Raw genomic sequence first — 14,779 nt, 5'->3', positions numbered from 1 at the left:
AAACCTGATATTTATCAGGTATGGTCAGTGTCTCTCACTTGTGATAACTCGTCTGCCCTCCTCCCCCACAATGAGCAGGAAGCGTGCAGCGGTGTTGTGATGCATCAGATTGAGCAGGGAGCAAGTAAACAGGGCCTTTTAGGTGATGCAGTTATGTTGTCTTGTCTTGTGTTGGAATATTACTCAAAAATAGCATGACAATGATATAAGATAACAAAAAAACATTTAGTGATATTTATACCTATTTTTCCCTCTTTTCCTTCTCATCATCTTTAACTGTTCTTCCTCACTCATTTTGGGTTCCAGGGCGCCCCCAATAGACAGCCAGCGCCTATGCCACGTGCCGGCCCTGCATAGAGCAGAGCAGACACTGCTACTCATTGGCAGTCTGTAATTATGATAAATGCAGTCATTAATTCTCCTAATTATGATAATAGAAGGAGGTGTGTGTGTGTGTAATATGCAGCGTGTGTTATTAGTGTGTCCTGATGGTCAAACATGCTATCATTACAGAAACAGAGAGAGAGAGAGAGAGAGAGAGAGAGAGAGAGGAGAGAGAGAGAGAGAGAGAGAGAGAGAGAGAGAGAGAGAGAGAGAGAGAGAGAGAGAGAGAGCTCTGTGGAGTCACTTCAGTTCATGAGAGTGTCTAAGATGAAGAAAACAAGACCTCTACATGTTAACATGTTTACGAGTTAGCATCCATTACAGGAGACACATGTTTAAACTGTTTGTTCTCTCAGGCTAACAGATTTACAACATGCTCCGTGTTACCTCAACAACATAAAGGTGCTGTGCTTCCTTTGATTATTCTGAATGTGACACTAGAATCTGTCTTCATGCTTACAAACAGCCAGCGAGCAGATGTTGCTGTTCACATCAGGAAAAATCTTTTTTTTCAAAATATATTTCATAATCAACATTATCCTGTTGTCACACGTGCACCTAGCTCCTGAAATGAGTGAGTTACATGTGTGAACACAAACTGCAGAATTTTTATACTTCAGTTTTACTTTCCTGAAGCCTCCTGGTAACATTTCAATGTGAGGTCATGGTGAGCTGGTAAGCGAATGCAGCAGGAAATATTCCGAAAAATACATTGCAAGCATGCACACAAGGGTGGTGACGTTTATAGCCTGCGATTGGTGTTCTCTTAAAGGCTTTATATGAGATTTTTTGATCCAGCAGATGTCGCCCTTGAGCACCAGCATGAAACCAAAACAACTTGCGCTGCATTGTTGTGTTAGCATGCTAATGCTAGCGATCTTTATTATGCTCGTATCTTCACACTGCATGTAAATTTACCTGAAATGAGCGTGATCTAGAAACACAGTTAAGCAGTGAGTACAATATGTTATTCTTCTTTTCTCTAGTCCCTCAATTAAACAACTTTTATACACGAGGGGAGGAGTCAGCCGGCTGTCCGGGCGATGTAAACAAACTGAAGATAGGACTCTGAAAACATCACAGACAGTGGGACTCGGGTGTTACACCCATTGTAGACAGTCATGACTCACAGAGTTATTTTCAGAGGATATATTTGATTTCTACATTTAAGTGAGAAAAATCACATATAAAGTCTTTAAAGCTATTTTTTTCCGATTGTGAATAAGTCAAATCACACTAAGCATTCATAGAAAGGCAAAAACTGTCGATATATAGAATCAGACTTTGTTGCTTCACTGCTATTTCCAAGGCGTCCTTTTTTTTTTTTGTACATCATGTCATGCCACAGGAAGCGGGAAAATCTCCTGCTTTGATTGACATGAGAACAACAACTCAGGAAGATTTCAGAACCAGACTGTCTCAATTCTCATCATGATTGCATGTGTGAGACGTCGCCATTCGTGCAATTTGAACAGGAAGAGTTGTATTTATATCTGACCTCCTTGAACAGTGAGCTGCAGTGTACAGTTTACCCTCTTATTCACGGTCCATACACAATTCTTCTTCATGCTTTGTTGTTTCTAAGAGGATTTATGAACACACACCAGAGGAGCTGCTATCACTACAAAGACTTCAGTCTACATAAATCACCTCTATAAAAACACAAACCGCTCTGATAACACAACTTCACAAATACACAAGCAGACATGTTTCTGTACCACAGAAGAAGAAGACATGTGTGCCTGATATCATCTCTTTAGGTTGACCACCCAAGCAGCGCTGAAACATAACTGGGTCAGCACTTTTCATGTTTGGATTTCTCTAATGAGCTCACTGTATATGTCAGTTATTAAGTGTGTGACTGCGAGTGTGTTTACCCACGTCTCGCTGCCTCTACGTTAACTCCTGGCTGCTCATTCAAGCCTCTGCACAAAGCTGGTTTTGTAAGGAAACAAAGCTGCGGGCCTCCCCGCCTGTTAGAAATTAATCACTGCAGAAAAGGGGAGCCATGAATTCTCCTTCACCTCCTCCTCTTTTCTCTCATTCTCTTGTCAGAGCTCGGCGTTCCCAGGGAGAGCCGACGCCGAGGCTGCGAGTCTGCAGCGAGGAGCTTCCTGCAGAACAGAGGGGGCCGAGGATGACTAGGAGAAGGTTAGCCTTCCTCCGTGATGAAGTGTGAGAAAGTATCTGTGTGTTTGTGGGAAGTGAAGCCAATCCAGTTACTGCAGCTCCTGGCAGACTGCAGCACGTCGATGTTAACACATAACAACAGGAAGAAGAGGCTGCGTTCCCTCTCTGCAGCACGAAGCCGCCCACAAACTCATGATTTAGGTCGAGAGACATGTGAGGAAGAAACACCTACACTCCAACTGTCAGGAAGAAAAAGAACTAAATACACAGTGAATAAAGAGCTCTTCAGACGAGGAGACAGACGATCTACAGAGAGATGATGAGGGCAGGTCAAGTGTTCTGAGGGCTGACAGTGGCTATGTTAACATGTGACAAATATCTGCTATCCTATTCAAATCATTCAGCTTGGGGATTCAAACTACACTGTTAACAATAACACTAAATAAAGTGATCCAATTATGATGTGCGTGTACATGCATCAAGCATTTAATCAGACCTGTCCTGCCAATCTTATCTGCCCGAAATAGCAGCAAAATAGGCCTCTTCTGCCTATTAACATAGATAAAAATGTGCTCTAAATTAAGAGAAATAGATCTCTATTCTTACGTTCAGCAGGTATGTGTTGCTGTCAATGGTCGTATGTCGATAAAGTTTTTCTCAGGAGTAAGATATTGAGATATGAGATATACGAGAGGAACTCAAGCCCTGCTGTGTGTTTTGTTTTTTTGCTCCGTTACTATTTTCGGTTTAGTTTTTGGTAAGCGTGCCAGAGTCAAAGTGCATGTCGCCTCCACCTGTGTTGTAAACAAACACTGCTGTCGCTGCACGTGTCCAGATGTTGCTCCTTCACTCCCCCCCTCTCCCCTGCTGCAACAGATATTTCATTCTCCTCCTCTCTCATATCTGTGACTTTGGGTGTTTGTATCATAATTCACCATTTTCTTACTTTTCTTCTTGTCTACCTAATGAAGCTTCAAAATTACAAGTACATAGTCAGCCTGCTGGAATCTGTAAACAGGGGAGAAGTAAAGTTCAGTCTCTTCTGAGTGACGCGTTAACATGAAGCACTTGTATTCTGATCTGACTTTTCTTCTGATTATATGTGTCCATGTAAACACAGCTACTGGGAGATGTACACAGCTGCTGCTGCAAATAATGTTCACTATCTGCAAACAGTTCTCAGATTCTGGTACCATCTATCACTCATATGTAGCAGTGTTAGTAATATTGAGCAAAGTAACATAAAAAATGGCTTTAACAGGCAAAAACCTGTTAGAAACCAGATTCATTAGATCAGAAAACTTTATGAAGCCTTAGCGGGGAAACTCATTTGCCACATGGTCACTCGTAAAAAACAAAAAACAATATCGACAGCACAATCACAAAATACAAAAAGTTAATAAATAAAAAAACACCACTGAGACCATTTGAGACATAATTTACAGCCATGAATCATAAAAATATTCATTGAAATATCACACTGCTGCTGGAACAAAGGACCTTCAGTACACACTTCGGAGGCCATTAAAAACACTTTTGCAAAGGAGTGCCTTCAAAGATCAAAACAGTGTTTAGTCTGATCCTCGCTCTTTTCTCAAAGGTAACCTCAAGTGAGTCTGGGGTAATGCCAATCACAGAGCCAGCCATTTTGATCAGCTTATGATCCTATTTTTATGCCCCCCCCCCCCACACACACACACACACACACACAGCACAGCATATTAGAGAGGACACATGCCAAGATTCCCTGATGAAAATTGAAAAAAGTTTTTCCCTAATGTCACAGGATCATGTTGAATAGCGATCTGCTGAAACTTATGAAATGGATGATCTTAAGAGTACTAACTTAGTTAATAAAATGTTCTTAACATCTCTCCAGTCTGTAACCCTACAGGTGTGTCATTGATCAGTCAGTTAGCTAAAGGGCAGTTTTAAGTTAACACATATACTTCCTGTGTGAAGGGTGTCAGTACCCAAACATTGCATACTGTGGCAGTTTTTGATGTCTGTACAATAAAGACAGTGTTCAGGAGTTCAATTTTTATTAATAAAAACAAGAAACTGTCCAACATTTGCCGTCTAGAACTTCTATTTTTTCTATTTTTTGTTGTTGTTTCCTGTCAAAGCGTCTTTGAGTATTTAGAAAAGCGCTATATAAATCTAATTTATTATTATTATTATTATTTCTGCTGCTGTGGTATCAAACAGGTATTGATATCGTTTGACGTTTAAAATTCTGGTATCCCGGCGGTTGTGAACAGCTGAAGCAGGCTGAATCTGGTGGACTGAGTCCTGCTCAGACTGCTAACAGAAACCAGAACGCTTTAGACACCAGAGATGTCTTCCTCTGTATAAGTGTTCAGAGTGTTTTATGGAGATCAGAGACAGGTTAACTAAAAGCAGGAACAAAAACACCAACCAGGAAAAGCAGCCTTTAGTCGGTGAAAAAGAAGCTTCCTGAACAGCAGGGGGTCTGTTCAGGCCCGTCAGCGTTTTCTAATCAGGGCTCAAACCTTTAATGTTAACCGCGGCTTCATAATAAATCAGATTCCTTCTTTTTAAAAGTTCACTTTCTGTTTTATTTCTCCTAAAATGTAAATTGAATGTTTTCTGAATGTCTTGTTTTGAATGTATGTGGTGAAACACTTTGTTAGCCTTGTGTCTAAAAGATGGGTGCTTCATTAAGCAACTTCTCTGCAGCAACAAGGTCAAAACATTCTCAGGATATTGCTGTAAAAAAAAGCTTTTTAAATAATACGGATTTTACTGCATCGACCTTCAGTCAAAGAATTTATTTAAAACAACTAAAGCCCTGTGTGTCTTGGGTCGGAGATAAACTTGCTTTTAACTACACGTGCACATGCTGGCTGCCTCCCGTTCCCTTCATCTGTTTTTAGAGCGCCAGCAGTGCATGTCCTCAAAAATGAACAGTAGGGGGCAGTGTGGAGTCAGATACGTTTAACGTGCACAGAGGAATATGTTGGAGAAATATTATGCATGGTGGTATTATTTTACATCTGATCTTTGAATTATTATATTATTAACCTTAAATGTCTCCATGTCTGTAGTTTACATCCTGGCTCCAGTTGTTCAAAAGTTATCCAATGATGTTTTTTCCCCAAAAAAGCGACATTATCAAACATGAAATATCCAATTCAAAGTAGCTGTGAGGATGAGCGAGAATTTTGGCTCCCCCTGTGGACAAAGTATGTACTGTGAAGAACCCTTTAAAGCACTGGTAATCCAGATTTGGTGATCCTAAAAAGTCTGTACATGGATCAGGGCGATCCCTTCCAGTTTTTCTTTGAACAACCAGGATTAAAGTGATCTGGATTACTTTAAACCCTGTAGAAAAAAAATGTGGATTACCAAATCCGGATCATTTCTTTCCGGATTAACCTTTTGAACAAATGGGCCCTGAACGTACGGCCCGAGCTCTCTAGAGCAGTAGTTCTCAAATGGTGGGTCGCGGAGCCGTTTAAAAAAGTCTATGAAGAGCTATAAAAACAAGTTGATTTTGTTCCTTCTCTTTATTCCATCATGTTTGGTACCATCGGAGGTCAAAATGGCACTATTTTTCATTCAATAAATCTGATTGGTTGAAAAAAATATCAGAAATATGGGTCACGATTTTCATGAAGTTATTGGTGGTGGGTCTTTAGGCTGGACCAGTTGAGAACCACTGCTCTATGTATCCTCCAGTAACACATGTAGCACATGTTCAAGTATAAATATACAGTTATGTTCATGATGCAGCTGGTGGTGCATGGGAACAAATTGTACAGAAAGTGAATCTATGGCCTTAGGTGTGTTTGTACCTGTACCACTGTGTACGCCCAAGCCTCACCCCCCTGACCACATTAGGATTCTCTAATTAAAATTAACCTTCAACATTACGGTTTACAGGGGTGGTCAGTGTGTCTCTGTGTGAGTGTGTTTGCAGTGTTTGCAGCTTGGGGCTGATTTATGAGGCTTGCCAACACTCGGCTAACAAGGGCCATAAATCGTCCCTCCACTCCTGCTCCTGTTCATCACCTGGGAACAACCAGACCAGGTTAACAACCGTGTGTGTGTGTGTAAGAGAGAGTGTGCCTGTGTGTGAGTGTGTGTTGGACAAATAATAAGTGAAAGTCGTGCTCTCAGCCACCTTCAGTCCCTCAGGTGGAGGCTTGTTGAGGTGCAAAGTATTTTATTCACAGCTTATTTCACCGTCCGAGAGTGAGCCTCTGCAGCGTCCTCGGTCAGGGTGATGCAACAGGCTGAAAGTGAGAAGCCGCTACAGTGCTACTTTCCAATTAAAAATCCTGCACTCTATATGCACTTTATATCACATGTCAGTAAAAATGTAAAACAGTGAAATCAACTGTCAGGCTTGTTGTTAAGGTTTCAGGTTCTTGTTGATTGCATTAACTCACACCATCTCCGTCAAAGCTTCTCTCAGATAAACCTCACAGATGTTTGAGGATATACAGATTAAGATGAAGGTAAACAGAGGTGTTTCCCCTTCTGGTGCAAGACTCTGTAAGGTGGATAAGCAGCCCTACAGGTGGATGTGTAGCGGTGATAAGGTGTTAATGCTGTTTGTAGCAGTGATGAGGTGTCAATACTGTCTGAGAGCTCGAAGCATAGACAGCTTTGACCAAAAAACACAGATACACCTGCAAGCAAACCAGCAAATCTAAGACAGTTGAACTGGCTAACTTTCTTTACCATAGGTTACCCAAACACACATTTCCAACACGTATAGCCTCTATATGATCGTGATCAAAGTTCATTTTGTCATGTTATTTTAAAACAAAATTGACTCTTGATATCAAAATTGATGCCTTCCACTATGTGCTTTTCCTCAGAGAAACAATATCCCGACTTTTTTTACATAATGATTCAAACAATTTTACTTTATTCTGGTTAAACAACAGTCGCACAAAAAAATCAAGCTCTCTGGGAGAAAGAAGGTGACCAAAAAGCTGTTTTCAAACATGCGCTACTAAAAAATTGGAGGACATTTCAAACATTCTGCCCCTGAAATCCAAAAAGGTTGGTTGGTCACACAAAGCCCTCACAGCCAGAGACTATCCCTGTCAGACTGGAGGGGTGGTGTGGGGTGAGGGGGGTCTCAGGAGGAAAACATGACGTAGAAATAACAACGTGTAGTTCACATTCACAATATCAACAAAAGAGCTGTTTAGAACGCACAAGTGAACATAAAACATAATGAAGCAGCTTCATTACATGCACTGAGATCACTGGTCAGGTGCGTTCAGTCTATGGACGTGAGCCATAGGTCCACTCTGACGTTACACGGAAATTTTACAAGGGGGCAGAGTGAAAGGTCAGTGTAAAGTCGGAGTTAAAAATTTGACTGTTGGCTGCCATACATACAGCTCACAATGAAATTTGACCAGTTTTCAATAAGTCAAGTCTCCATCAGATAAGTGTTGGGCCACGCAGGCTTAGGACAGTCAAACAATGGACTTGGGCCTGCACCTCTGTTTGAAGCCTCATTTGAGTTATTCACTGAGATCACAAAGAGGCCTAAAAGGACTCTTAATCCCAGAATCCCCTGCAGTACTTCACACCTACGTCCCCCCTTACTTCATGTAAGGGGGGACCGGAACCTCTCTCTCCTCATTGGAGGGGACCTGAGGTAGACCCCCCATGGAGCAGGCCAGGCTACAAGACTCCAAGACTTCCATTGCTCTCTCTCTTTCCACGCGCTGACTTCTAGTGTTCGGAGACACAAGCTGGTCCTGTTTTCTGCAACCATCTTCCTTTGTTTTAAGTTTTTGGCGTGCAGGTAATCCGCATCTCAGTTTCTTGGAGAGCGTCAGACTATAACAGATTATCAGAAAGATAACGGTCTTATTCCGTCCTGCAACGAAAGGACATCAACGGACATCTTTCCACTCGACGGAGAATCAACGATGCCGCTCTCGCCGTAAGGGACCCTTGCGGCCATCAAACGCCTCTGCACCAGGACGGACAGAAGATCTGCTCCATCGCCGGACTCTTTTCCTTTCACCAATCGCGGGCAAAGCGATTCACAAGTGAGGCTTAATTAGGTCTGGGCAGAATTAGCTTTAGAGAGTGTTTTTAACAATTGTTTGATTGAAGCAGAAACTGTCATTTTTATCTTTGTTGGACCGCTGCGTCCTGAGTTTTACCTGTTTAATACTCTTTCTGTTCCCGTTTCGGACCGCTGCGTCATATATGTGTTTAGCGTAACAGCGTTATAACCAGGTATTACTCTTCTGATCAGAAAGGCCAGTGTAAGCCGTATTAACTTGAATTCGGCCATTGGTTTGTTTCTATGAATGAAGGGAATTACTCCAAGTTGTGGCGCGGGATTCAGACTGTGATCCGGCCTCTTCAGGCACGCATTTCTCTTTTATCTTCTTCTATCCTCTTTTATCCCCCTTCTGCGAACAGACACCACACATATTCCCGTGTAAACGTACATCTGGAGACTAACTCCACCACCACACCATTACGCACATAGGCCACACACACACACACAGAGATCTATACACTCGCAGCCATCCAGAGACACAGATCGTGTAGGGCCGAACTCGGTCTCTTTTAGACATTAAGGCCACATTAGGTCTTTGTTAGGTGTGCGCCTTCTCTCTCTCTTTCATCCACAGACACACACACACACACACCTTCCACAAGCCTTGCTTGATAATGTTTGTTGCTTAGATTAGTTTATAATAGTTATTTGTTTAATTAAGTTCATTGATTTTGGATTGATGTTGCTTTGTTTAAATAAATTCTGTTATAATTTAAGAGAGCAGTTGTTTGTGGTTACTGGTGTATTTGCATTGTGATATAAGCTGGGTGCGAAGGCTTTGTGTACGGATTTCACACCTTCAATTTATTAAATATAGTTATTAATTATTAATAATATTAGTAATTAAATAACTAATTTGACACTGATTTTAGGGATATTTTGGTTATATTTACCTGATTACAGGTTGGTGCCCCAAAACGAGATTAAACATAGTTTAATGATATTTTATTTATATTATTAATAATTAAGTATAATTATTAAAGAATATAATCAAAGTTGACTTGATACAACCCCAACATAAGTTAAATGGTAAATGGACTTGAGCTTGTATTGTTCTTTTCTAGTCTTCTGACTATTCAAAGCGCTTTTACACCGCATGTCACACCCACCAATTCCCCCCCCCCCATTTACACTTTGCTATCCAGTGAGACCATCAGTATTCACTAATTCCATTCATATGCCGCAGAAGAAGCAGTGGGGGTAGTTCGGGGTTAAGTGTCTTGCCCAAGGACACATCGGACATGTTGCTGCAGGAACTGGGGATCGACCATCGACCTTCCGGTTGAGAGCCACGGCCACCCAAGTTGAGGTACAGCTTCAAGGAGTCTCTCCATCTAATGCTAAACCTGTCACTTTTATGACGCATTAGCTGAACACACCATGTAGAGCAGTGTGTCGAAATGACTAGATCACATCTTACCTTCAGAAAGAAAGAAATTGGCGACACAACAGCTCAGGCAGCATGAGTCTAAATGTGTGTTGGACATAGCCACTTATATATCGTCCAAACTTAACATCAATCAATAATATGATTAAACAGAACACCTTTAAAAGCTCCATCTTCATAACCAAGCAGCCTATTTTTACAGTCTTCAACAGCAGGTCGACAAAAAAAAAAAAACATTATCTGAATGAAGTCTGTTGTTTCAATCTTTTCCAGTTTTATACACTTTCAATTTAGGATTAAAGATTAAGAACCAAGAGGAAGAATACATCATATCAATAATAGGAAGGAAACTCACCTGTCTCTTCATCAATGGAGAAGCGTCCGAGTCCGTTCCCGTCCCTGATGGAGTACTGGATTTCTCCGTCTCTGCCGGTGTCGTCATCGTTGGCGGTCACCTGCAGGAGGGTAGTTCCAATACGAGCGTTTTCTTTGATTAATCCTGTCAGTGCAAAGTGGGAAAAGTACGGGGCATAGAGGTTTTCATTGACATCCACAACCTCAATCTCCACAAAGGTGACGGAGAGAAGAGACACTGGCCTCCCCTTGTCTTTGGCCTTCACCGTCAGGTTGTAAAACTGCTGCGTCTCGTAGTCCAGCTCCTTTGTGAGTCGAATAGCTCCGCTGGTCCGGTCGACGTCAAACCATCCGTTGTAGTCATTTGCTAAAGAGTACCTCACCTGGCCTCCCAGACCCAAATCTGGGTCCTGGGTTTCTAACCAGGCCACTACAGTCCCTACGGGGAGATCCTCCAGAGCACGGGCTCTGTACACACTGGGGATGAACAGCGGGGGGCAGTCGTTCACATCCTCCAGAATGATTTTCAAACTGGTCACAGAAAACTTCTGGCTCCCCCTCTCTGCCTTATCCCTTGCTTCGATCTTCAAGTTGAAAGCTGGAACAAACTCTCTATCCAGCTGGCCGGCGACATACACAATCCCATTGGAGGAGTTGATACCAAACTGGGAGGTGCTGGTCAGAATGGAGTACGCGATCTCACCGTTAGGTCCCATATCTTTGTCAGTAGCCTCGACCTGGATGACGTCTGTTCCAATGGCGGTGTTTTCAGGTATGATAACCTTATAGCCTCCATCTTGCAGAAACTGGGGAGCGTTGTCATTGCCATCCTCTATGTAAACGGTGAGCAGGCGCCAGGCGGATCTCTGAGGGAGGCCGAGGTCGTAGATGGTGAGATTGAGGAGGTAGCGATCCCTCTTTTCTCTGTCCATCGGCAGGAAGACACTGATGAGGCCAGAGTCCATGTGGATGGTGAAACAGCTGTCGGTGTTTCCATCCGAGATGGAGTACAGGATCTGACCGTTGAAGCCCGTGTCACCGTCGTAGGCGTTCACCTTGAAAACGCTCGAGCCAACGTTCAGGTCTTCCCGAACAGCAATGTCCGTGGGGAAAGCTTTGTCGAACTGAGGCGTCTGCCGATTGACCGAGAAAAGGTCGATGAAACCTTCCTCCATTTTGGGCTTAGTGCCAGCTTTGGATTTTTTCAGTAACTTCTCAGCTAACTTTTGGGCTACTCTGGTCTCTTTGCAGTTAAAACTTTTTGGAGGAGCCTTCCCGTGAACCACCGAGATGTTGACGAACATGGGGTCAGAGAAGCTTTCGCCGTCTGTGGCGGTTATCTTCAGACTAAAGATGCCGTTCTTTGGGCTGGCTGCGGAAAGGGAACGCTGCAGTGACAGGACCCCCGAATCTGGGTTCAGGTCAAAGTACCCCCACTCGTTCCCAGAGATAATCTTATACTTCACCAACTCTAACTCGTCGATATCAATGGCGGACATCGTGGTGATCACTTCATCTACAGGGAAATCTCTGGCGATGACCCCCTGACATCCCACCCTCTCAAACAGAGGCTGGTTGTCGTTAATGTTTTCCAGGTGGACGGTGACGTTGACTTCACTCTCTCTCCTGTAAGGTGAGCCCCAGTCTGATGCCCGGACTACAAACACATAGCTCTCCGAGGAGGATTCAAAGTCCAGTTCTTTAGTGGTGCTGATGACACCGGAGAACTGGTTGATCTTAAAAGGCAGCGGCTGCAGGCTGGAGATGCTGTAGGTTATATATCCATTCTCACCTTTATCCTCATCCACTGCCGACACTGTGAACACATTTGTCCCGACTGGAACACTTTCATTCACCAGAACCTCATAAGAGGACTGATCAAACGTCGGCGTGTTGTCATTGGCGTCGTCGACGGTTACCCGCACTTTCACTTTAAGCTCGCTGTCTATTTCCAACACCTCCAGGTTGTAGACATCCCGGCTCACCTGAGTGAACCAGCGGGCGGTGGAGATGACACCAGTCAGGGTGTTCATTTGAAAGAAAGCAGAGTCTGCAGAAGGAGTCAGGATATACTCTGCGTCGTCAGGCTCTGGTTTGAGTTTAACAGCAGCTACGATCGTGCCCGGTGGCGAGATTTCGTTCAGACTGACGTCGTACACCTCCTTCTCAAATCTAGTATCTGCCGTCTGCCGTTTATTCACCTTAATGTGGACCACCTTCACAGAGGAGAACTTCTGAGGGGTCCCCCGGTCTTTAGCCTGCAGAGTCAGGTTACAGCCTTGAGGATAAGCCTCCCAGTTCACGGACTCAGACGCTTTTATGGCAAACTCGCCTTCATCAGATCGTTCTACAAAGAACTGCTCTGACGGGTCTCCCCCTACAATAACCACCGAGTCAATCTCTCCGTTCAAACCTTCGTCCAGGTCCTCCACGGTGACCATGGCATACACAGCGTTTTTATCCAGCCATGAGGGGCTGTGACTCACCAAGTTCATGAAGGGGGCGTGCTCGTTCATGCGCTCTACATGCACGAAAAGCTTGGCCGTGCTGCTGACGCCGTTATTCCCGTACAGCTTCATGCCGCGGTCCACGGCCAGGATTTCCAAGTCGTAGCGGTTCTGCTCGTCTGTGTTGAGCTTTCCGCTGAGGGAGACCACGCCGCTGGTCGGATGGACGGCAAACAGCTCCATCTTCTCCTTAAAAAAATAGTAAAACTCCCCGTTGGAGCCTATGTCTGCGTCCGTGGCAGTGACTTGTGCTATGCTAGTCCTGAGGGGGGTGCTCTCGGCGATGGTGACGGAGTAGGTGGTGGGCGAGAAGAGCGGTCGCAGGTCGTTCATATCCAGGACCTGGATGCTGACTTTAGTCCAGGTCTCGAGGAGGGCCTCCCCCTTCACATAGGCCTTCACCGTCAGGACATAGTTATCCTGAATCTCTCGGTTTAGGATGGCGGCGTTACCACCTTTAGTCCTTATGCGCAGGAAGCAGAAGTCTCCCAGCACGTACTCCTCGGCCTTGAAGAAGCCCTCATCGTCTCCCGACGTGACCCTGTAGCGGATCTCCCAGGAGCGTTGGGACAGGTGGATCCCCATTTTAACTTTACTGTTGGCGTAGGTGCGTGCCGCAGAGTTCTCATAGACTGTGGCGTGGTAGACCGCCCGAGTGAAGCCGAAGTGGGGGCCATTCTGAGGGGCCGTCTGGATGTTCTGGCCCCTGCAGGGAGGAGGCTGGAAGAGAAGCAACGGCAGCAGCAGCAGGGCCAGGCCGAGGAGAGGGGCTTGCATGCCTGCCCACCGGCCCATGTTCAAATCCATCCCATCATCATCATCACTCCATCCTGAAACAGAGACACACACACAGACAGAGAGGTTAGTACGGGGTAGGAAATGACAGACCTCACAGCTCTCTAATTATCCATGGGACTGCACATATTAATTGGAAGTGAAGAGGGGAGGGACCATGCCCTGTTACCCAGCAACCGTAATGAAGGCTGACATCATCCCTGTGTGTGCTCTCTGGACACTGGCAGCCAATTGCAAGTTTCAGAAAAACCAGAGGTGGTTTGAGAAGGAACAAAATAATTGTACGGCTATGAAAGAGAAGAGCAACATCACCAAAACAAACTGAAAAAGAAAATAACCAAATGATGGGCTGCCTCAGCCTGACCCTATCATAACCCTTTCCTGAAATACACAGAGCTGCACGCCTGCCTTCTAAAAACATGTTATAGCTCCAGGAGCTGACCAGAGACGGTTTGAAACCCAGTCAAGTGGCTGCTGTGCACACATTTTGTGTTCTGAAGAAAGAAAATCCACAAATATGAGCCGGTCTGGGTTCTGGGAGAAAAGCCTGATCCGGTTAAAAAGCCGGGCTGTGGCCTGAGGAGGGCCACAGCGGTCTGCACTCTCATGACTCGGCACTTTCCACCACAGAGGGGCTGTTAAAGCGAGACCTAGTCCAAGTGCACTGATAATAACACACTGCAGAGGCTATATTTACACACTCATGTATGCACACACACACACACACACACACACACACACACACACACACACACACACACACACACACACACACACACACACACACACACACACACACACACACACACAGCCTATGAGACCTCAAACTTTTCTTGTATAAAACAGGAAAAGAATCCAGTGTTTGAAAGAGAAAAAAAACTCTGCGTCTCTGTGAGTGTTACCACCAAAACCTTGTGAGAAACAATGCAGACCGAAATGAGCCGAGTTAAAACACAAACAGCATCATTCAGGGCGAAAAGAAGCCAAAAACTACATTTCAGTTTCCATCTGACCTTAAACTGTCATCTCTGTGTCAGCTTCACTCAGAGAGGCTGTGAGGGAGAGGAGGGGGGAGGAGGAGGGGGGGACATCAGCTTTACTGGGTCAGTACATCCCTCCTTTAAAAAGTAGAGCTGCGGGGGACACAGGAAC

General features: G+C 44.4%; 1 protein-coding gene across 1 annotated transcript in view; it reads right to left on the bottom strand.

Annotated features, from left to right (window-relative positions):
• Window positions 1-14,779, bottom strand: part of fat3a (FAT atypical cadherin 3a) — a 151,370-nt gene that overhangs the window by 93,502 nt on the left and 43,089 nt on the right. The window contains exon 2 of the mRNA XM_065959912.1: window positions 10,327-13,662. Within this exon, the coding sequence (XP_065815984.1) occupies window positions 10,327-13,639 (3,313 nt within the window). The 5' untranslated portion in view covers window positions 13,640-13,662. The remainder of the gene's footprint in view (window positions 1-10,326; window positions 13,663-14,779) is intronic.

Source organism: Labrus bergylta, chromosome 11 (assembly GCF_963930695.1).
Source record: "Labrus bergylta chromosome 11, fLabBer1.1, whole genome shotgun sequence".
Lineage (NCBI taxonomy): Eukaryota > Metazoa > Chordata > Actinopteri > Labriformes > Labridae > Labrus > Labrus bergylta.
This window is presented reverse-complemented; position numbering and strand designations above follow the sequence as displayed.